A 21,497-nucleotide genomic window follows, 5' to 3' on the forward strand; every position below is an offset into this window, starting at 1 on the left:
CATTTCCCCCTGGCCCATCACCCCCTTATTGCTTTAGAGAGAATATTGTCTTTTCACAGACACTAACACTGTCGAAACCAGGGAGAAGCAGGTGGAGGACTTTCCACCCAGAGGCCAGCCTTATCCCCAACACTGACCCAGTTGCCACTTTGGTGCAAAAAAAAAAAAAAGAAAAAGAAAAAAAAAAGAACAACAATAAAGAAAAGTGAAAATGAAAAGTCGCCTCTCTGGAGACAGATGGGAAAGAAGAAACTGGGGCCATTCCCCACTTCCTCAGGACAGAAAAGAGAAATACATTCATGGAGGGGAGGCAGTGGCAGTCTCGCCCTAATACTGCATTCTGAGCAATGAGGTCGATGGGAGAATTCACTAATGTAAGAGCATATTTAAAAAAAAAGAAAAAAGAAAAAAAAGGCCAACCAACAACGGAGACAAGCCCAGACAAGGGACTAGGAGTGAAGTCGGTGAGCAACAGGCAAGGCGGCCCCCAGCCCAGGACACAGGCTCTTTACCTCCAGCTTATACCCAACAGAACACATCCTGGAGAGGGGCTGCTCGCTCTCTCCATTTGGTCATTGGAGGGTCAGGTGCAGAGCTGTGGTCTGCTTTCCCACAGCTGGCTGCAGATCAGGGGGCTCCCACAATGGCCCCACCACCACAGGTACAGCCCCAAGCCACCCTTCGGTGTCTTTCCCTCACACCAGCAAGGACTTGGCCATGACAGAGGTTGGTGTTCTCCAGCTTCTGGAGGAAGGGCTATGTCCCTTCTCGGAGGGGGTGAGACGGGCTTGGGGGCCAGAGAATACATTCATGTGGCAAAGGCAGGGAGCTGGGGCTTTCAGTGTCATACCCAGGCTGTCCCCCGAAATGGCAGCAGTGGGGGCAGCCCCTCAGCAGGCCTGAATTCAGAGCCCACCTCTGACAGGCTGGCACTGGCAGCTCTTTCCCCAGCTCCCCAGTGTGAGAGGGCTGTTCAGGGGTTGAGGGCGAGTGAGCTGATGCTGCTCGTCCAATTTGTGCAATGTTCCTCCAGAGCAGCCGAGGCAAGGGGCGACTTTGTGGTCCCCTCACCAGGACACCCGCCACAGTAACCACCACAAGGAGCTGTCACAGCGGGTCCAGTGGGCAGGGCTTCTGGAGAGGGCCTTGCTGTGCAAACTGCCAGCACCCAACTTCCAGTTACCCCAATGACCACCTTCTGGGGCAGCAGGGTAAGTGCAGCCTTAGGGGAGCCAGGCAGAACAGTTCCATGGGGCCTGGTACCCACTGCCCCAAAATAACAGTGTGATTTTTTTTCTTTCAGCCTAACTTTCTTTTTTTTTCATTATTTTTCTTCTTTTCTTAAAAAACAAAAAAACAAAACAAAACAAAAAAAAAAAAAACAACCCCAAAACAAAACCTCTGTGGACCTTCCAATGTCACACCCATTATCCCAAAAGGGCAAATGGGTCTACAGTCTAGTATTTGAATGATACTTTTGTCTCTCCTAACATTTAAAATTAAAGAGAAAAAGAAAAGCCCCTCCCCATCTGTAAAGTGCCTCGTGGTGGGTGAGTTAAGGTGCATCGTGTGGTTTGTAACAAGTGCTGGGGACCCTGCCCCACTTGCTTCCTCCTCTGCTCCTTGTTGGGAGCCTGCAGGCTGGAGACCCGAGGGTCCATGTCACCGCTGCCACCACCCAAGCCTAAAGCCCAGGGGGCTGGTGGGACAGGCTGGTCAGTAGTCATCCACGCTCTCGATCTCACCAGAAGGGCCGTGCAGGGAGTACCCTGAAGCCAGGGGAGAAGTGAGGGTGAGTTTCCAGGTCCTATGGCCGGCCAGCACAGGGAAAGCAGAGCTCCCCAACACCCCATGCTTACCCAAGATGCTGGGGTCCGAGTGGAGCATCAGCGCCCGCCTCTTGGCCTTGCTGCCCTCCCCAGGGCCCAGTTTGGTGCTGTGGTTGGCCTGAAAGGCTGTCTGCAGGGAGGTGCTGCTCAGCCAGGCCTCCTAAGGCAAACAAGAGTAGTGTCAGGAGAGTCCTGGGCACCCTGCCTCCCCAAGTCCCATAAGACTCCACCTGCTGCTGCTGCTGCTGCTGCTGTTGCTGCTGCCGCTGCTGACTAGCTTTCTGCTTGGCCCTCCGCTCCAGGAATTGTTTGGCAAATTCTTTGGCTTCCAGCGTGTCCCCCAGGCAGGAACGGATATAATCATGGACATCATAGGGGGACTCCACCTCCTTGAGGATCGCTACAGCCATGGGCACTATGGGGAGGGGACAGTCAAGCATGCTGGACAGGTCTGGAGTCCCCAGTGCCAACATGGCCTCCCAGGATTGCCTTCCTACCATCCAGGCTGCCCGTGGTGCTGAGGGTGTGTAGCATCTGCTCACACCACTGGGTGAAGCCGTCCTGGGGCCGAGGGATGCCCTGTAGCAGCTTCAGCAACTTCTCTTCCTCTTCTGTCTTTTTGCGAACAGGGCGACCTGACAGGTGGCTGTATGAGTCACTGAGGCAGGTGGGAAATTGGAGGTCACAGGTGAGCCAGGAGCTTAGCACCCACCCCTCCCAGACAGACCCAAGCTAAACAGTGTCTCACCCACCTGAGAGACGGGCTGCTCCGACTGTTCTTTAGGCCCAGGCTTCGGGCCAGGTTCCCGCCACTCTTGAGGGTGTCTTCCCAGAGTCCCAGGCTGCCACTGTTGCTGCCCCCACTCTTGTCTGGCCCGCCCCACAGTGGCCCAGCCTCAGACACCCACTGGTTCAGAGGGGCAGTGCCCAAGCCCCCAAGCTGCTGCAAATGGCAGGAAGTCAGGGGGCTCTACAATGGAGCCCTGGCCACCGAGGCAAGGAAGCTCATTTGGGGGGGGGTTAAGGGGGCATCCTTCCAATAATGGAAAGAACCAAACCTCCGGCTTTAGGAGTCTATGCTTAGGGATGCACCCCCCCCCTCGCCCCCAGTGATTCTGGAAGCTGCATTGAAGGGCTCCCTGGAACCCCTGCTGCTTACCACTCGGTGGTTGGGGGCTTGGGCCCGCAGAGGATCCCGGGGTGCCGGCTGCTTGTGCAGCTGCCGCTCACTTTCCATCTGCAGCTCCAGCAGAGTCTTCATGGACAGGCCCTGCTTGGCCAGGCCAGCCCAGAGTGGGGGCGGGGAGCTCGGTGCAGGGGGCACAGGGACATTCGTTGCCTGCTGCTGCTGTAGCAGCTTCAGCAGCAGCTCCTGCTGCCGAACCTATGTGAGGACACAGTGGGTGTTGGTGGGTGGCTGGCACCAGGCACAGGCAGGCCCAGGAGACAGGTGAGACTTGAACCTGCTTGCGTCGAAAGAGCTCCTCCTCCTCCTGCCGCCGCTTCTGCTCCTCCTGCTGCTGCTGGCGGCGCTTCTCCTCACGGCGTTTGCGCTCCTCTTCCTCCCGCTTCGCCCTGAGCTCCACTTCTCTGCGCTCTTGAAACTGCCGTGACAAGGAGCTAGTTAGCTGGGAGGCTGCACTTGCTTCAACCAGCCTTCGACAGGCCAGCCTGCTACTTACTTTATGTTGCAGCTGGAGTTGTTCTAGAATTGGACCCTGAGTCGAAGAGTTAATTGGTATGTCCCAAAGACTGGCCTCACCACCTGCAGAAGGAAAGGCAGCTGCAGAGGCCCGAGCCCAGCGGAACCACCCACAGATAGGAAGCAGAGCCTGAGTGTGACAAGCAGGGACTCGGGGTAAAGGGACCAGGATGTGGCATGGGGCAGGTTGGCACTCACCTGACTGTGATGAAGCTGAGGTATGTAAGTCCCAGAGGGGGCCTGAATCCGGCACCGACAAGGACCGGCTCATCGTCGGGAGCAGGTTCTGGTCCCCACCCCTGAGAAGCAAAACACTGGCCCTCAAGACACTGCATTCACTTGTAGCCTAACTTCCTCCTTTTCTATCTCACACCAGCATACATATTCTCTGTTGGTTTCTCTCTCTCTCTCTCTCTCTCTCTCTCTCTCTCTCTCTCACACACACACACACACACACACACACACACACACACGCACAGTGCAATAGACCTGGGGGTTTTGAGAGCCTGGAGCTGCTGCAGGAATGTTGTGAGCTGCTGCTGCTGCGGCGGCGTCAGGTCCCCCATAGCTGCCTTTTCCCGGAGCGTCGTGCACTGCGGAAGCTGGCGGCTACAGACAGACAGGGCTCAGATGGTAGACCACCCAGGACCACTGCCGTACCCACATCACGCCCCGAAGCTCCCCATACCTGCCGACCAGCTGCAGAAAGTGCTGGTGCTGCAGCTGCTGGTATAGGGCCGCGGCGGCCAACTCCTGCTGCTTCTTCAGCCGCTCCTGATCCATGTTCCCCTGCAGGAGGTCAGAGCATGCCTGTGAGAGTGCCCAGCAGGAGCAGGCCTAGCAAGCGAGGTCGTGGGGAAGCCTAAGGTCCTGCTGCTGCCCCCACTGGCCTTCCCTGCAACCTGCAGAGCAGACAATGCTCACCAGCAGCGGGGGCGGCGAGGGCCCAGGGGCAAAGGGCACGCGGCCCCACATCTTGATCACCTCTCCCAGAGGCTGGAAACCCTCATCACAGCCCCTCTTCACTAAGAGTGACATGGAGAAATAGCCAGCTTGGAACCACTCAGCCATCTCCTGGGTTGTGAAGGGGCCTGGAAAAAGGGTGTGAGAGGGTTAGGAGGTGGCCATGGCAGATCAGAGAACACACTTAAGTCTGCCTAATCAAATCTGCTCCCAGGAATCTGCTACCCACAGCTACCTTGGATCTCCCCCTGTGGGTCCTTGTAGAACCACTTTCGGGCAGCGCCATGGCTGAGGGGAAGGGCAGTGGCAGCTGTGGAGTGGCGAAGGCCCTGGGTCTGCATGGTGGCCGTAAACTGTTCCTCCTCCAAGGAGCTGTCCTGCAAGGAGGCTACCAGCTTCTCTGCCTCCTGGGAGTCCAGAAAGAGAGTCAAGTTTGAGTGGACTGACAGCACAAATACCAGAAAGAGGCTGAGCTCAGGAGGGCAGACCAGGGCCCTGTCAGAAAGACCCAGGGCTGACAGGACAAAGGAGCTCAGCAACCCGAGCATGCACAGGCACACCCTCCCCACAACCTGCTGCAGGTGCTTCAAGCCTTCTTCATCTTCTAGATCTCCAGGGGGGCCAGGAGGCGAGCCGACTCCAGGACTCAGAGACAGACCCCTCATCTCGTCTCCTGGGAGAAGAGATGAGAAAGTAGGGAGGGGCAGGAAAGGGGACAAGACGGGTCTTCTACCGGCTAGGAGAACAGGCTCTCGCCACAAGCCATCACTCCCCACGCCCTGGCACTCCCTTGTGCATCAGCTCTAGCCAGTCTACCTTCGGCTGGTGGAAGTTCTTTCTCCACTGCCTCATCACCATCCTCGCTTGTCGTCCAGAGAGGGCCCAAGGCAGGCAGTGAAGATGGGGAGCTAGGTTTCTCAGGAGGAGGCAATGGGGTCACCTCCTTCCCACCTGGAAAAAACAGATGACTACTTGAACTCAAAACCAAAGGGGCTAAGGAGTTGGCTCAGTGTGTAAGTGTTTGCCTCCCAACCTTGAGGGCCTGTGTTGAAAACCCAAGAACCTATACAAACTCCACACATGGGAGTGTCTGTAATCCCAGTTTTCCCATGAAAACGTGGAAGGCAAAGACAGAAGATTAATGCTCCACAGGTTGGTAGGCCCAATTGGGCACAGACAATGGGAAAGAACAGAGAGCCCACCTCAACCAAGATGAAGGGCAAGGACCTATACCCACAGTTGTCCTCTGACCTCCATACACTGTGGCACATTTATTCATACACATACATACACGATCAAAATAGAAGACCAGGGGAAGACTACGTGAGTGAGGTCGCACACGGAGAACATGCACAACCAGCTCCCAGACCCTGGGTTGTGTCTATCCTTTCCAAGCTTTCTCAAGCTTTCTGTGGATTCAGTTATCCACGTTGGCGCCATCTGTAGTGAGGGGCTGCGGGCAGGCCTGCTTTTCATCCTTCCCGACTCCCGCATAGCTAGCTTAGTCCCAAAAATAACAACACACAAATTGTATTCATTTAAGCACTGCCTGGCCCATTATCTCTAGAGAGTTAGTTACTGACTAACTCTCATATCTTGATATTAACCCATTTCTAATAATCTGTAACACCACGAGGTGGTGGCTTACCGAAAAAGATTCAACATGTCTGACCTGGTGGCTGGCTCCATGGCATCTGGCTCATAGCCCTCTTCCCAGCATTTTGTTCTGTTTACTCCGCCTACCTAATTTTCTGTCCTATCAAGGGGCCAAGGCAGTCTCTTTATTGACCAATAAAAATAACACAATAGACAGATAACCCTCCTCCATCAAAGCATGAAGCATGGATGTGGAGAACCGACCTGTCTGCACTGTGCACAGACTCCTGGCCCTGCTCTGTGAGGTATCAGTTAGGACCCACAAGTGGTAAGGGCTGTGTGGGTGCCTGCAGGCTCCAGAGCTTCTAAAGGACTCCAAAGGTCATTCTGTTCACACCTGGTAGAGGTCCCTTTCCACACTTCTGAGTCCTGGCTCTGCACATGAATGTATGCATATGCACACAGGCATCGCAGGTTAGAGAACAGCTCAGGCTCCCTGCAAGGTTTCAAGGGCTCACCTGCCTCAGGCCCCTCTTCATCCACCCCTTCTGAAGGCTCCTCCTCCTCTTCCTCCAGGCCCTGGAAATCAAGCTCTTGCTCCTCAGGAATAGGTTCCTTGGGGCCCTTCTGTGTGAGAAAAGGCAGAGTGGACAGTGGGAGGGCAGCTGGGGGACAGCTTCCGTCAACCCCACCTGGTCCCTGAGAGGGTACCTTGAGAGGTAGGAAGGCCCCGGAGGCATCAAAAGTGCCCATCTCCTCATCTTCATCATCCAGGCACCACTCAGGGAGCCCATCCTTGTCATCTTCAAAACCATCGAGCCCTCGGCATCTCCGGAGGTGAGAGCTGCCTCCCCCAACCCGCCCATCCTCTTCGCCACACCCTCCTCGATCCCCTCGCAAATCAAAATCAAACTTGCGCCTCCGCTCCCCATGCTCCCGCCAGCCAGCAGAGCGGGGACCACCATCTAGAAGAGAAAGTTGGAAAAAGAAACAAAACAACACATAGAAATTAGTGTCCAGCCAAACCAGGATCTGCCTTCTCCAGTTCAGCAGGCCTTGCACCTAGCATGGCCTCCCTGGAATGTTCCCATTCCTCATGTGTGTGACCATCCCCTTCCCCAACATCAGCCACATTCACCATGGGGAGCAGTTCCTGAACCCCACCTTGCCCCATCTTACCAGGACTGGTGGAACGCCAGCGATCACCATCTCGCCGGGGTCCTGCCCCGAGTCTCCAGCTGCCATCCTCCTCCTGCTCCTCTCGCAGTGAGCGCCAGTTCTCACTGTCTGAGCGTGCATGCTCCTTCCTGGGGCCAGTCCCTCCCTCCTCAAACCCAGATCGTGCTGGCATGGGGGAAACAGACAATAAACACCAAAGAACTCCATGACAACTCACCTGTCTCCCCCAACCTGGGAACCCCACCTCAGTTGCCACCATACTCAACGCTCTCATACCTCCATCCCTCCTTGCAGACTTCTCAAACCGCCTCTCACCTCTGTGGAAGAAAGATGCTGGTCAAGACACACACACATCACCCCCTCTGCTCTAAGGTGGAGCAGGGGGAGCCAGGACACATTAGGCTGGGGAGAAAACAACAGAATCCCCAAAACAACCAGAATGAAAGGAACAGGACCCAGAGGGCTCTGGCCAGGGCTGGCGTGTTCGCGTCCCTCTACAGTCACCCCACACTAGCCCAGCTCCCACCCCTCCACCCCACCTGTCATCCCAGCTCTGGCTTCGCTGGATTTCCCGGGGATTGCGTCCGAAGGCTCCATCCCCTTCCTCGATGCTTCTTTGGTAAAAGCAGCTGTCACCACGGCCACGGCCTGAAGGAAGAGGAGTCACATCTGAGTTTGGGACCTTCCAGTGCCCCTCTACATCTTTAGCACCACCCATTCCGACTTTGCCCATCTCCTCCCCTAAAAAACATGGGCTGTCATCCTCTACCTCGGCTCCGTGTGCTGCCCCTGCCACGGGAGGTGGCAGCCAAAGGGGGCCCAGCCCCTTTCCCCATCAGCCTCAGTACAGCCACACTGTTCACTGACAGGGAGAAGTTTCTCTGAGGAAGGAGCCAGGAATGGGAGTGAGTACATATCACTCAGTCAACCCCCATCCTCTCAAGCCCGGCTCCTCCTTCCACCACCCTAGGCCCATTTGTCTCAGCCTGGCTGGGCCCAGCCCCACCTGCTCCTCCTCAGTCAGAGGCTCCAGGGCCAGAGGTTGCAGTGGCTCCTCCTGTAACACTGCAGCGAACTCCTTGTCCTGCAGTTCCTCAGGGACCTGTGATGGGCAGGAAGCCCAATACACTATACCCTCGGGGGCAACTCACTGATCAGGCAAATGGGGGAGGGAATCTTGTCCCATTCCAAAACCTCACCTTGTTCTCCTTGACATAGAGGGCCAGCATCTCCTCTCGCCCATAGCGGTGATCTGCTAGCTTGTATTTGGGCATAGCAGGAGATGGGGGTGGAGAGGTCACACTGCCACCACTCGAAAGAGCCCTCAGCCTAGATCAGGCACAGAAAGGAAGAAGGGAGAGGGAGGTCCACATAGCCCTTCCCCACTACCCCAGCTTCTTCCCATGGACCAGAGCTTGAGCAACCCACCACTCGGGTCCAAAGTTGAGTGTCTCCGCTGCCATCGTGGAGCCGAGATGCTTCTCAAAGGTCAAGGATGAGAAGAGAAAGGAGGACCAAGTGTGTACTGTTCAAATACCTGTAGGGCCACAGACAGGGCCATAGTAACCATCTGCAGGTTACTTATGGGGACAACACCTTACTGGGTCAGTGAGAGGCCACCATCTGGGTGGTGAGTCATTTTGGCACTGAAGAACTCACCTACACCAGACACAAGACCACGCACACCATGAGTTAACCGAAGTCAGTCAGGGTAGGGGAGAGTCCTAGGGGAGTGAGAGAACAAGGAAGCTTGAGCCTGGTCTGCCTCAGTGGGGCGCCCTCTGGTGGCCCAACACTTACCTGACAGTCCTGCTCTGAGAAGCAGGGGAGACAAGGGCTCTCTCTCTCTGTTCTGGCAGGGTCTGTGCTGAGCTGACCTAGTGTTCCCAAGCAACTAGCTATGGTCTATAGCTTCAGTAGTGCCAGGGAGGAACTTTCACATCTGGGAAAGATCCTTAGGGAGAAGAGAAGGAAGAGGGTGGTTACACCAGTGAGTCAGATGGCTCCCAACCTCTGGCCCACAGCTACAGGGTACAATGAACTTAGGATAGATGTACAGGCGTGGTCATTGGTCAGTGGTGCTCTCATGGGGTGGCTGAGACAAGACAGTGTGGCACGGATACAGTGAGGAGGTAAGGATGGTAGTGATGGACTTTCAGGACCACAAACTAGGTAAGGAAGCCACCAGGACCAGGCATGGCAGTGCCCATGCTTCCAATTCCAGTACTCTGGAGACAGCAGAGGCACAAGGATGGCAAGTTTAAGGCCAACCTGGGACACCTTGTAGACCTTGTTGCAGAAACAACAAAAGGACTGAGGATTTGATTTAGCTGGCAGAGTGTTTATTTATCACACGCAAAGCCCTAGGTTCTGTCCCCAGTACCACCTGCCTGTGATCCCCAAAACTTGGGAGATGGAGGCAAGAGGTTCAGAAATTTAAGGTCATTCTTGGCTACATACATGTTCAGAGTCAGCCTATGCTACATGAGGCCATGCCTTAAAAAATAAAACAAGGCACTGGGACCACTTATGTCCTATAGAGGAATGGTCCATTTTGGAGAGCATCACAGTAAATCTTCCAAGATGACTTCTCTACAAAAAAAAAACTCAAATTACCTGTCTGGAAATCAGAATCAGGGAGCTGGGTCTGGTCACGAACCAAACAGGCACAAAACCCACACTCAGGCAGGCTGAGAGCAGGGGTGTGGCCACAGCACCCCAGGCTCTTCTATCAAATAGAAACCAAGCCTAAACTCCTTCCCCTACATCAAGAACTGTCCCTCAGAAAAAAGTTCAAGGTGGGAAGAGGGCTCTCACGGAGTTACTGGCGGAAAGCCCTCACCATATGGGAAGAGGCAAGTTCAATCTCTGAGGCTGATGAGCGGCAGGGGCAACGGGCAGGTTCCTCTAGGAGCCCAGGTAGGAGACTCTCGGAAGTGGGTTCATCTAGGAAGGGCAGAGCAGAGGAAGAAAGGCAGGCAGTGTCCAGGGGTGTGCGTGAATTTCTATCACTGGCTGGGCAGGAGGCTGGACCAGTGTGCCTCTGCAGTCCCCATCCGCTGCAGGATGCCAGGAGTCTGGAGGAAGGAGAAAGAGGGTTTCCACCAGAGGGGCCTCAAAAAGATGGTCTCCCACGTAACTGAACCTAAACACCATGGCAGACAATGGGGTGACCCAGAATCCAAGCACCATGGAATCTGGGGTGACTCTGTGTGGCTGCTGAGAGACAACAAATGGGCTGGCCCAGAGCACCTGTGTTGTTCAATGATGCTCTGGAGGCTTCCACAACCACACCTTTCTAAACTGTCACCCTGAGGGGATCCGGACTCCACAGACCCTGAGGACACGATGCTAAGTCTAACAAGTCAGGCACAGACAGCTAGGCTCTGGGGCTGGGATGTAGCTCAGTTGGCAGAGAGCCTGTCTAGCACTCACAAAGCCCTGGGTTTGACCGCAGTATCACATAAGCCAGATGTGGTGGACATACCTGTAGCCCTAGCACTCAGGTAGTAGGTGCAGAAGGATCCTAAGTTCAAGCTCCCCATTCCCTACCCCAAGAGGGGGGAAAAAAACCCAAGGGGCTGGAGATGCTGCAGAGTGGTCAAGCACTTTCCTAGCATGTATAAGGCCCTGTCTTCAACCACCAGTACTGACAAAAAAACAGGGACTTGGGCTGGAGAGACAGTTCAGTGGTTGAGAGTCCTTGTGGCTCATCTAAAGGACTTGAGTTCAGTTCCCAGCACGGGGGTAGGGGTGCAAGAAAGATAAAACCTCTGTAGGATGTTCCTTACAGAGGAGTCAGGGGTTGGGGCAGGCCAAACACAAAAACCTGAAGTTGGGACAGAACTGTTGGCAAATGCTGAACAGGTTCAGGGCTTCGGCTCGGCACAGGGGAGGGTGGTGACAGGTGACAGCAGCATAAAACTGTAAAGGTACTGACATTAATGCCACAGATCTGCACACCAAAAGAATAAATGAACTGGTAAGAATCCTTTCGCCTCAACCTATAAGTGCTGGGACTGTGCACACGCACGACCATGCCTGGCTTACATCATCATTTGATCTTATTCTGAGTGCTAGATTGTGCACATGCACGACCATGCCTGGCTTACACCATCATTTGATCTTATTCTGAGTGCTGGGATTGTGCGCACGCACGACCATGCCTGGCTTACACCATCATTTGATCTTATTCTGAGTGCTAGATTGTGCACATGCACGACCATGCCTGGCTTACACCATCATTTGATCTTATTCTGAGTGCTAGATTGTGCACATGCACGACCATGCCTGGCTTACACCATCATTTTATTTTTATTCCTTAATTATGTGTGTATGTGTAAGGTGGGAGGAATGACGCTATGTACCCTTGAATGTAGGTGCCCAGGTTCTAGAAGGCGTCAGATCCCCTGGAGCTAGAGTTATAGGTACCTGTGAGTCATCTAACATGAGTGTTGGGAATCACACTCAGGGCCTCTACAAAGGTAGTGTGTGCACTTAACTGTTGAGCCATCTCTCCAGCCCCCGACATCAACAATCATTTTAAGAAAGCTCTAGTGAAGCTGGTGGCATAGGACATGCTTAGCATGCACAAGCCCTGTACTCCCACCGTCAGTATTTATTTTTAAAAAACGTTTTGTAGGGCAGGGTAGAGGGCTCAGTCAGAAAAGTGCTGGCTGCACAAACAAAGGACCTGAGATCAAGTCCCAATACTCAAGTAAGAGCCAAGCATTTCTGCCTATAATCTTAGCACACTAGGGGGTAGATATAACCCAAACACTGGGGGGCAGATATAACCCCAGCACTAGGGGGGCAGATATAACCCTAGCACTAGGGAGATAGATATAAGCCCAGCACTGGGGAGGTAGCTATAACTCCAGTACTAGGGAGGTAGAAAAAGGAAGATCCCCGAGACTTGCTGGCCATCCAAACTAGCAAAGTTGGTGAACTTGTTTAAGCAGATGGCTGGAGAGATGGTTCAGTGGGTAAAGTGCTTGCTGCACATGCATGAGGACCTGAGTTCTAATCCCCAGAACCCATATATAGATAGATGATGCATAGTGTTCGTACAGAGAGATGGGAGGTGGAGACAGGAGGACCCCTTGGAGCTCATGGACCAGTCAGCCTGCTGAATGATGCCTCCAGCAAGAGACCCTATCTCCAACAAGGTGGAAGGACCAACATCTGAGGTTTTTTCTGACCTCCGTGTGTGTACACACTCATACATGCATATACACAAAAACTGAAAAAGCAATAAAATAGAGAGCAAAAGGAAAAGATACAACCTGCAGTCTTCACATACTCATGCACATGGGCTCATAAAAGGCTTTAGGGGAAAAGCCACTGTGAAGGCTAGATACTTTCCCCATTCCAAACAAAGAACCCCACACTCCTTCAAACAATCTGGAGCCTACTCCCTACTCAGTCAATCCTGGTGGAGCAGGCACTGGTCTTGGTAGTGAGGAAGCGCTGTCCAGCAGGAGAGTAACCGGGTGCCCTACCTTCACCGTACATCCTCCCACCCTTCATGGAGCCTCCCTGGCTGGAAAGTCTGAGGAAGGAGGGCTGGCAATACAGCTCAGCCTGGTAGAGGGGCTTGCAGCCAATCCTGAAGACTCGAATCAGATACCTTAGGATCTACGTGGTGGAAGAAGAGAAGCGTGTCATCCAAGTTATCCTCAGACCTCCATGAATGCTATGTACATGGATGTACACACACACACACACACACACACACACAGAGCTTAGAGGGTGGGGTGGGAGGTGGACACAAGAACACGCTTAATTTAAAAAGAGAAAATGAAAATAGAAAAAGAATAAGCAGCGGCAATGTGGATGGAGCAGGGCCACTGCAAAGGCAGGGGAAGGCACAAGGCAAGCATACAAGTTCTCAGGCCTGCAAACCAGCCAGAGAGAAGTGCCCAGAACTCAGCAGCACTGGGCTTCCTCCTCACACTGAAGGGACCCAGGGAGCAGCATGCAGTCCACTGTGTGTTGCCTGAAGCCATGTGCTCTTGACTGAGGGAGACTCAACTCCCTCAATGACTGCAGACACCAGGCTGTCAGCTGGGCAGAAGGGTGCTACTGGCTGCTAGCGGTGGAAATCAGGGATGCTGTGGGCCACTGCACAACTCAGAGGACAACCCAGCACAGAGAATCATATGGCCGGCTAGGGAACATGGCTCATTTGGGAGAATGCTTGTCTAGCATGCACAAGGCCTCTTGGGTTCAATCCCCAGCAAAGCATAAATCAGGCAGACAGTGCAGGCCTGTCATTCAGCATATATCCAGGGGGAGGCAGTGGAACATTTAAAAAAAGGGAGGTCTGTGGGCTCCCTTGCCCCTCATTAGAAAGTAAAGGCTTCCCTCACTGCACTGTCCAGTGAGAAAGTCCAGAGGAAAAGAATAGGCTGAAAAACAACAGCATCAGGCTGGAGAAATGGTTCAGCTGATAAAGGAGCTTTGTGGCCAAGCCTGATGACCTGAGTTTGATCCTCAGGACCCATATGGTGGAAAGAGAAAACCAACTTCTTCAAGTTGTGCCCTGATCCCCCACCCCATGAAACAGACACACACACACACACACACACACACACACACACACACACACACTTTAAAAATGAAAACAAAACAGGGGGCTGGAGATATGGCTCAGTGGTTAAGAGCATTGACTGCTCTTCCAGAGGTCCTGAGTTCAATTCCCAGCAACCATATGTGGCTCACAACCACCGGCAATAGGATCTGCTGCCAACTTCTGTCTGCAGGGATACATGCAGGCAGACCATTGTATACATAATAAATAAATAAATCTTAAAAAAAAATGAGAACAAAACAAAACAATCTGTTTGCCCACTTCTCCATGCTAAGCAACTGAGCCCCTTTCTAAGAAAGAAAACAGGAGGGCAGCAGAGCTGGGGACCTCTTCTTTCCCACCTCACCTTCTACTGATTGCCTAGGTGAAGGGTCTTTTCCTCCCAGGTCACCCCTGTTTCGCAAGGCCCCCCTCCCCACAGCCTACCTCAACTCCCCCAGCATCTGTGCGCTCTCAATATTAAGAGTGAGCATGAGCCCTGCTGGAAGCACAGGCTGGAGCTGGCAGCTTCCTACGGGACCTGGGCCCCTCCTCTTGTGCCCAGAACTACAAACACAAGCTGAACACACCAGGCCAATCCTTCCGTCCTCTATTGCCCCTAACTGTGTTCCCATCTAAAGCATCGTAACTCGGCACCATCCTGTATCACAGCTAACAAGAGTCAAAACCCAAATGCCCCACACTTGAGCAATCACCCAGTTATCCAGCCTGTAGAAGGCAACTTTCCCAGGACGGTTGGGTGGAGACATCGTGTGTATGCATTCTCCCTCCATGTGTGGTGGGAGGAGGAAGGGCTGCAGGCCCCCAGCAGCCCCAGGGCAGCAGTTACCCTACTCTACTCCACCACAGTGACAAATAAGCCCAGCACTTGGCAATTGTGAATTGACTTCACAGTTTTCAAAGCATTTTCACGCTTTACCTCATTTGATCCCTTCTGCCAGCTCGCCTAGCCAGGGGACTCCAGTACATAGAAAATGAAGTTACATTACAGCTTCCCTGATTGGGGCACCCTGACACTCTCACCACCACCCCGGACTGACAGAGATGTGATAGGTGGCGGGAGCCATGCTGCAAGTTCAGGCTTCGGCTTCCTATGTTGAGCCTGAAGCCGTCTTAATTCCTTCTTAGACTTGGGGCTGATGAGGCTTGCTAAGACAAGGTCCCAAACTGTACCCTAAACTGGCCTCACACCTAGAGCTGCCCTCCTGCTTTCCAAATGTTCCCATGATTGGCACAGGCTTCCAAGCCAAGATTTTTCTTAAGACTTTCACGTTTTGCACATGTGCATGATGTCCATTTATGTGTTCAAATTCACGTGTAGATGCACACACGCACCAGCGAAGAAGCCCAAGGCTGATGCCTGGCATCTTCACTTGCTCTCCCCCGTGTTAATTGAGGCAGGGGCTCTCGCCAAGGCAGAATATGCTGTTTTGGCGAGTCTAGCTAGCCCTCTTGCAAGGGGGATTCTGTCTTCCTGGGACGGCTGGGATGACAGGCCAGCCACCATGGTCACCTAGCATGTGTGTGGCTATGGAGACCCAACCTTGGTCTTCACGCTGGCTCAAGTGCTCTATCCACCAGAGCCCTTTCTCAGACTTTTGTGCCACCTTTGCTTCCCTGTCCCCTCTTTTTATTACAATTGCGTGATGCGGAGGGCCAGAGGACAACTCTGTGGAGTCTGGTTTCGACTCCCACCTGAAGTGAGTTCATGGCCAACAGGCTTTCAATGCAAGTGCCTTGACCCACTGAACCATCTCACCATTGGTCTGGGTTTCCTATTCCAAAAGCCAAAAACCATGTACAAGGCTAGGGTTAGCTTGGGGTCTCTTCTTCATTATCCCTACAAACCACTAATTTACAACCGCTAGCTGACAAAGCCAGTCAACAAACACACCATAACATTTTACTAGAATTCCCCCCCCCCCCCATGCGGGACACTCAAGAACCTGGGCCCACCCGGCCAACGGATAGAAAAAAAAAGCCAACTTCCTCAAATCCTCCCCAAATTCGGGATACTGATGTACAACTTTTGAGCTAAAAGTTGATCTGGGAGGGTGGCTGGCTGGCTGGGCGCTGCAACGGAAACAGTTGGATGGGTAGATGCCAGACCAAACCAGACACTGGTCCTAGATGGGTCGGGGACTTGAGCAGAAAGTGGTATGCCAGCTTGGAGGGGCAATGGCTGCTGGGAAGGGGCTCTTCCGGAAAGGTAGGACTTTGAGCAGAGAGGAGGACCGCGGTGGGTGGAGGAAAGAGCTGGCCACCAAGTATTTATTTAGCATCTCCCAGGCACAGCACTGCAAGCTGCTTGGGAACTGTAGTAACTATTGGGTCTAAGAGGGGACACAGAAGGGGCTTTCAACTTGAAAAAAAAAATTTAAGGAAAGAATTCTGGGTAAACCGTGAGGGGCAATGACCTGCAGCAGTCCCATCTTGCGGGGCCATATGGACTGGGAAGAGCCCGGTCTAGTGTCAGGGCAGTCCAGCGGCCCCAGCTCAGACAGACAGGTGTCTCACGCGGCCGGACAACTGGGGAGGGAAGAGGGACCTCGATGACCAAGCACTTAGGTAGCCGCTTAAAAACGCACGAAACCGAGGTGAAGACCTAAGACGAGGCGCTCGGGCAGAATAAAGCTTCCATGTCGGCCAAAGTGCTAGAACGCTTGGCCCAGCAAGCCCCGCCAGGCCCGGTTCGGCTACCAGAACCGTGCTTGGCACGGAGCGGCGAGAGGGGACACCGCCAAAAGGGGAGGTCGCGGCGCGCGCACAGCACACAGCAGAGAGGCCCGGGCCCGGGCGGGACGTGTCGGGGAGCCTGGAGGGGACCCCAGAGACGCGACCGTTACTTAGGGACCGAACACGGTGGGGTGCGGGAAAGCGCGGGCCGGGAGGACGGCGTGCCCTTCAGGGAGGGGCGCCAGGTGCGCGGGGCGCGCGTGGGGCCGGCCACCGTCCCCTCTCCCTCCCGAGGAGCAGAGGGGCAGCAGGGCCTTCCCCCCGACACACACACACCCGCCCGAACCGGAGCCGCTCGGGAGAGGGAGGGAGGAGGGAGGGAGGAGGGAGGGCGGGCTGGCGCGCCGGAGGGCGGGCGGGCGAGCGCGGGGCACGGGGAGGAGGGCCCGCGCGTGCCGCGGCCCCGGCTCCTGCCCGCAAAGGCTCCCGGGCGGCCGCCGCTGGCGTCGGGGGCGGGCCTGCTCCGGTGCTCGCAGAGCTTACCGGGGGCGCGAGGTTCCCGGTCCCCCCGGGCGTTGGCGACCCGGGCGCGGTGCTGGCGGTGACGGGCGGGTGGCGCGCGGCGGGGCCGGGACGGCGGCGGCAGCGGCGGCAAAGGGGGGGGTGGACTGGCGGGCGCTGGCGCTCCCGCGGCGGCCGCTCCTCTCTGTTTGTGTTTGTAGCAAGATGGCTGCCCGCCTCGTACCACGTGACACAGACGCGGGGCCGCCCCCTCCAACGCCACCGCGGCCGCGGCTCCCCCAGCCACCTCGCTCTCGGACTCCGACCTGCCCGCTGGGGTCCCCCCGCCGCGCTGCACCCCGCCGCCCACTCCCGGACACGTTGACCCGGGAGCGCACCCCTCTCCGCCCTCGTCACGTGACGGAGTGCCCGTGCAACCTGAGGCTTGGGGAGGGGGGGTCCCCACTTCCCCCGCCCTCTCCTGGCCAAGCCCCGCCTCCTCCGGGGAGCCCGCCTGGGTTAGAGGTGAGACAGCCCAACGCAGAATTGTCCCCGGGACACCGTGGGGTTTTGCGGGAGACGTGAACGCGCAGTGATTTAGAAGCGGTCTGGGTGTAAGGATTTCCTGGTAGGCAGGAGGAGCGGTTGTTCAAAGCCAGCCTGGGCTACAGAGGAATAGCTCTGTATTCTGAGGAATAGCTCAGCGAGCCAATGAACACATCCTGCACTCCAGCGCTTAGGAGCAGTTTCCAGGCCAGCCTGGGCGCGAGACTTTGGCTCAAAAAAATAGACCAAAGAAAGCTGAAGGTGGTGCACACTATAATCCTGCACTTGGGAGGTAAAGACAGAAGGGTCAGGAGTTCAAGGCCAGCCTTGGTTACAATTATTACCTCGGAGAGTGTTTTTGAAAAATTGAAAAAGATTCAGGAATGACCTTTTTTTTTTTTTTTTTTTTTTTAAGGCTGATGAACTCAGGGTGTAAAAGTTTGGTGGGTACCTTCATGGTTTTCTTTGGAAGTTTGTTTCCTTCCTCCCTCCCACCTTCTCTCCCCTCCCTCCTTTCCTTCCTTCTCGCCTTCTGTTGTGGTTTTTTTGGTTTGTTGTTTGAGACAGGGACTCACGACGTAGCCTTGGCTGGACTGGAGCTTGCTAGTAGACCAGGCTGGCCTTGAACGGAGAGAACTGCCTACCTCTGCCACCCAGTGGCTTGGGTTTTGAAACAGTCTTACATCTTGTAGCCCGGTGGCCCTTTCACTACCCTGGAAATCCTGGTAATCTTTTTGCCTCTGACTCCCTTTATAGGCGTGCACCTCCATGCTAGACACAGTTTTGAACATTGTTACTGGTAAATGCCATTAGCGTCCCTGCCAAGGAGGACTCGCCAGGTGTGGGGGTTGGGAGTACACTTCTGCAATCTTAGTAGTTAGGAAGTAGGTGGAGACAGGAGGGCCGGGAGTTCAAGGCCTGCCCAGGCAACTTGAGCCCTTGTTTAAAAATACAAACAAAAAAATATGCAAAAGGTTCATAATTTTGTTCCAAGCTGAAAGCAGTAAAGATAGAATCAACTCAAGTACCCTTTTTTCTTCTTTTTAAAAAGAAATTTTTAAAATGTAATTATGTGAATTTGTGTTTTAATAAATAAAGCTTGCCCAAAGATCAGAGGACAAAGCAGCCACACTAGTCAGCTCTACATGCCAAGCAGTGGTGGCACACACCTTTAATCCCAGGATTTGGGAGACCGAGGCAGATGGATTCTGAGTTCAAGGCTACCCTGGGCTGCACAAGATCCAGTCAGAAACGGATTAAAGGTGTGGCTTACATCTTTAATCCCAGCACTAGGGAGGTGGAGACAAAAGTGATATGTCTGGGTGGAGAAAGGAATATAAAGGGGAAGGGACAGGAACTCAGTGGAGGTGGAGCCTGAGAGTCATGGAGACAGGATCTTACCCTTTCAGTGTGAAGATTTGGTAGGGATAAAAAGTCTCTAGTGGCTGACTGCTTTGCCTTTCTGATCTTCAGCTTGAACTCCAATACCTGTCTCTGAGTTTTTATTATTTTTGCTACATGTGTGTATCTGTGTAAGAATGTGTGCACATGAGTGCAGGTGCCCAAGGAAGCCAAAAGAGGGCACCCCGATCCCCTGAAGCTGGAGTTGTGAGCTGCCTGAGAAGAGTGCTGGAACTAAAGCCAGGTCCTCCATAAGCCATCCTCTAGTCTAGTGTAGCGGGTCTCGGTTTGTGAGTGGAAACACCAAAAAACCATAAGAAAACACAGATATTTACATTATGATTCATAACAGTAGTGAAATTACAGTCATGAAGTAGCAACTAAATGTTTTATGGGGGCTGGAGAGATGGCTCCATGGTTAAAAGCACTGGCGGTTCTTCCAGAGGTCCTGAGTTCAATTCCCAGTAACCACATGGTGGCTCACAACCATCTGTAATGAGATCTGGTGCCCTCTTCTGGCCTGCAGGCACACACAGAAGGAATGTATGTATTATTATTTATTATGTACACATAATAAATTTTATTATTTATCATATTATATATATTTATTATGTATACATAATAAATACACAATAAATAAATAAATCTTAAAAAAATAGTTTTATGGTTGGGGGTCACTGCAGTGTGAGGGACTGTATTACAGGGTCGCAGTGTTAGGAAGGTTGAGAACCACTGCTCTAACCCTCATAATAGTTTCATCTAAAGCTTTCATTGGGGCCACTGATGTAGCTCAGCAGTAGAGTACCTGCCTAGAATCCCCCAGTGAGGGGCTGGGGTATGGCTCAGTGGTACAGCACCTGCCTAGAATCCCCCAGTGAGGGGCTGGGCTATAGCTCAGTGGTAGAGCACCTGCCTAGAATTTCCCAGTGAGGGGCTGGGGTATGGTTCAGTGGTAGAGCCCCTGCCTAGAATCCCCCAGTGAGGGGCTGGGGTATAGCTCAGTGGTAGAGCCCCCTGCCTAGAATCCCCCAGTGAGGGGCTGGGGTGTGACTCATGGAGTGCTTGCTTAGCTTGTGCAAGACCCTGAAATCCAATCCGTCCCAGCACGCGCACACACACAACACACACACACACACCACACACAGAGAGAGAGAGAGAGAGAGAGAGAGAGAGAGAGAGAGAGAGAACCTTTGTTGGTACTAGACTTGGAGATGGGAAGCTCGGTGGGGTGATCGTTAGTTTAAGAAAGGAGGGAAAGGTGAGTGATGGACACGCACTGGAGAATACAGCGGAGCAAAGCGATGGGAGAAGAAAACAGCAGAAAAGCCTGAAAACCAAACTTTGATTGAGAACTTTGATTTCCGTTGTAGAGCCAGATAGAGACTTAATCTTTTTAACGTTTGTGTGAGTGTGTTCATTGTGCATGTGAACCTGCCATCACACACATGTAGAGGTCAGAGGATGACTTGCAGGAGTTGGTAACCTTAGATTCAAGCTCAGATCATCAACCTTGGCACCGAGTGCCTTCTCATTGTTCACATATATATGTGTGTGTGTATTTTTACATGTATATTTGTTTTTTGGTTGGTTGGTTTAAGTATATATATGTGTACACACACATATACACACATACACACGGTGGGGGTTTTTTTGACAGCAGTGGGTACTAAACCCAGAGTTTCAGATATACTAAAGTACTCTTCCACTGAGGTATGTCCCCATTCTTGGGGTTTGTTTAGGTAGTTGGTTGGTTGGTTGGGTTTTGGTTTTCTCGAGACAAGCTGTCCCTGTTTGTAGCTCAGGCTGGCCTTAAATCCACAAGAATCTTTCTACTTCAGCTGTCTGAGTTTGGGGACTACAGGCATGCACCACCATAAATCTAACTTGGAAAACAGGATTTTAAATATCTTGGAAAGACACACAGTCTGAGTCATGGAATACTCATTTATAAATTGTGTTTATTGCTTTGTGAGTGAGTTTTGTTCTTGGTTTTTTGTTTGTTTTTGTTTTTGCAAGACTGGGTGTTTCCGTGTATCCCTGGCTGTCTTGGAACTCACTCTGTAGACCAGGCTGGCCTAGAACTCAGAACTCAGAGATCCTCCTGCCTCTGTCTCCTGAGTGCTGGGATTAAAGGCATGCACCACCACCGCTCAGTTCTTGTTTTTTTTTGTTTGTTTGTTTTTTGTTTTTTTGGTTTTTTTTTTCCTTCTGTGGTAGTGAAGTGTTTTGTTTGGTTGTTTTTATTAGTTTGTTTTTTGATTGGTTTAGTTTCTTGGGACCAGTCTTGTAATGTGTCCCTGGCTGGCCTTGAACTAGCGGCAGTCCTTCTGGCTACAGCTCCCAGTGCTGCACTATCACACTTCGGAACTTTATTGTAAATGATGGAATATAATGGAATAATATAATGGAAGAAGTTAACTTTCTTCTAGCAACTGAGTTGTTTAGTCCACAAGTATAATTGTTGTCATACTTAAGCCTGGGCTGTGTGAGCCTCAGGCACAGGAACCTTCCT

General features: G+C 53.1%; 1 protein-coding gene across 3 annotated transcripts; it reads right to left on the bottom strand.

The window, feature by feature from the left end:
* Positions 1-1,578: 1,578 nt before the first annotated feature.
* On the bottom strand, positions 1,579-17,522 carry Gigyf1 (GRB10 interacting GYF protein 1). Of its 3 annotated transcripts, none has more exons than XM_087903493.1 (28): positions 17,081-17,522; positions 10,112-10,346; positions 9,070-9,223; positions 8,929-8,993; positions 8,698-8,806; positions 8,469-8,598; positions 8,276-8,371; positions 8,039-8,150; positions 7,809-7,917; positions 7,546-7,586; positions 7,270-7,434; positions 6,802-7,055; positions 6,609-6,714; positions 5,311-5,445; positions 5,067-5,167; positions 4,730-4,901; positions 4,456-4,622; positions 4,220-4,320; positions 4,021-4,140; positions 3,730-3,830; positions 3,512-3,594; positions 3,293-3,433; positions 2,989-3,213; positions 2,582-2,772; positions 2,327-2,487; positions 2,060-2,244; positions 1,860-1,989; positions 1,579-1,769 (listed from the first exon to the last, which is right to left on the bottom strand). In XM_087903493.1, exons 5-28 carry the CDS (start codon positions 8,730-8,732, stop codon positions 1,717-1,719), a joined length of 3,114 nt encoding a protein of 1,037 aa, XP_087759619.1. In that variant the 5' UTR covers positions 8,733-8,806; positions 8,929-8,993; positions 9,070-9,223; positions 10,112-10,346; positions 17,081-17,522; the 3' UTR covers positions 1,579-1,716. The 3 variants fall into 3 exon arrangements, with proteins under 3 accessions (XP_087759619.1, XP_087759618.1, XP_087759616.1); XM_087903492.1 differs by having other exon boundaries at positions 1,860-1,986; positions 6,609-6,717; positions 17,081-17,516; XM_087903490.1 differs by having other exon boundaries at positions 6,609-6,717; positions 17,081-17,512.
* Positions 17,523-21,497: the final 3,975 nt, after the last annotated feature.

This window comes from Myodes glareolus, chromosome 2 (genome assembly GCF_982192425.1).
Source record: "Myodes glareolus chromosome 2, mMyoGla1.1, whole genome shotgun sequence".
Lineage (NCBI taxonomy): Eukaryota > Metazoa > Chordata > Mammalia > Rodentia > Cricetidae > Myodes > Myodes glareolus.

Bases quoted from the DNA above. Each gene is read 5' to 3' on its own strand.
- Gigyf1 (XM_087903490.1), bottom strand. From the start codon at position 8,732: ATGGCAGCGGAGACACTCAACTTTGGACCCGAGTG. The intron at 7,587-7,808 runs GTGGGGTGGAGG...TTTCTTCCACAG, and splicing joins AGCCAGAGCTGGGATGACAG to AGGTGAGAGGCGGTTTGAGA. The intron at 4,141-4,219 runs GTATGGGGAGCT...GTCTGTCTGTAG, and splicing joins TTTCTGCAGCTGGTCGGCAG to CCGCCAGCTTCCGCAGTGCA.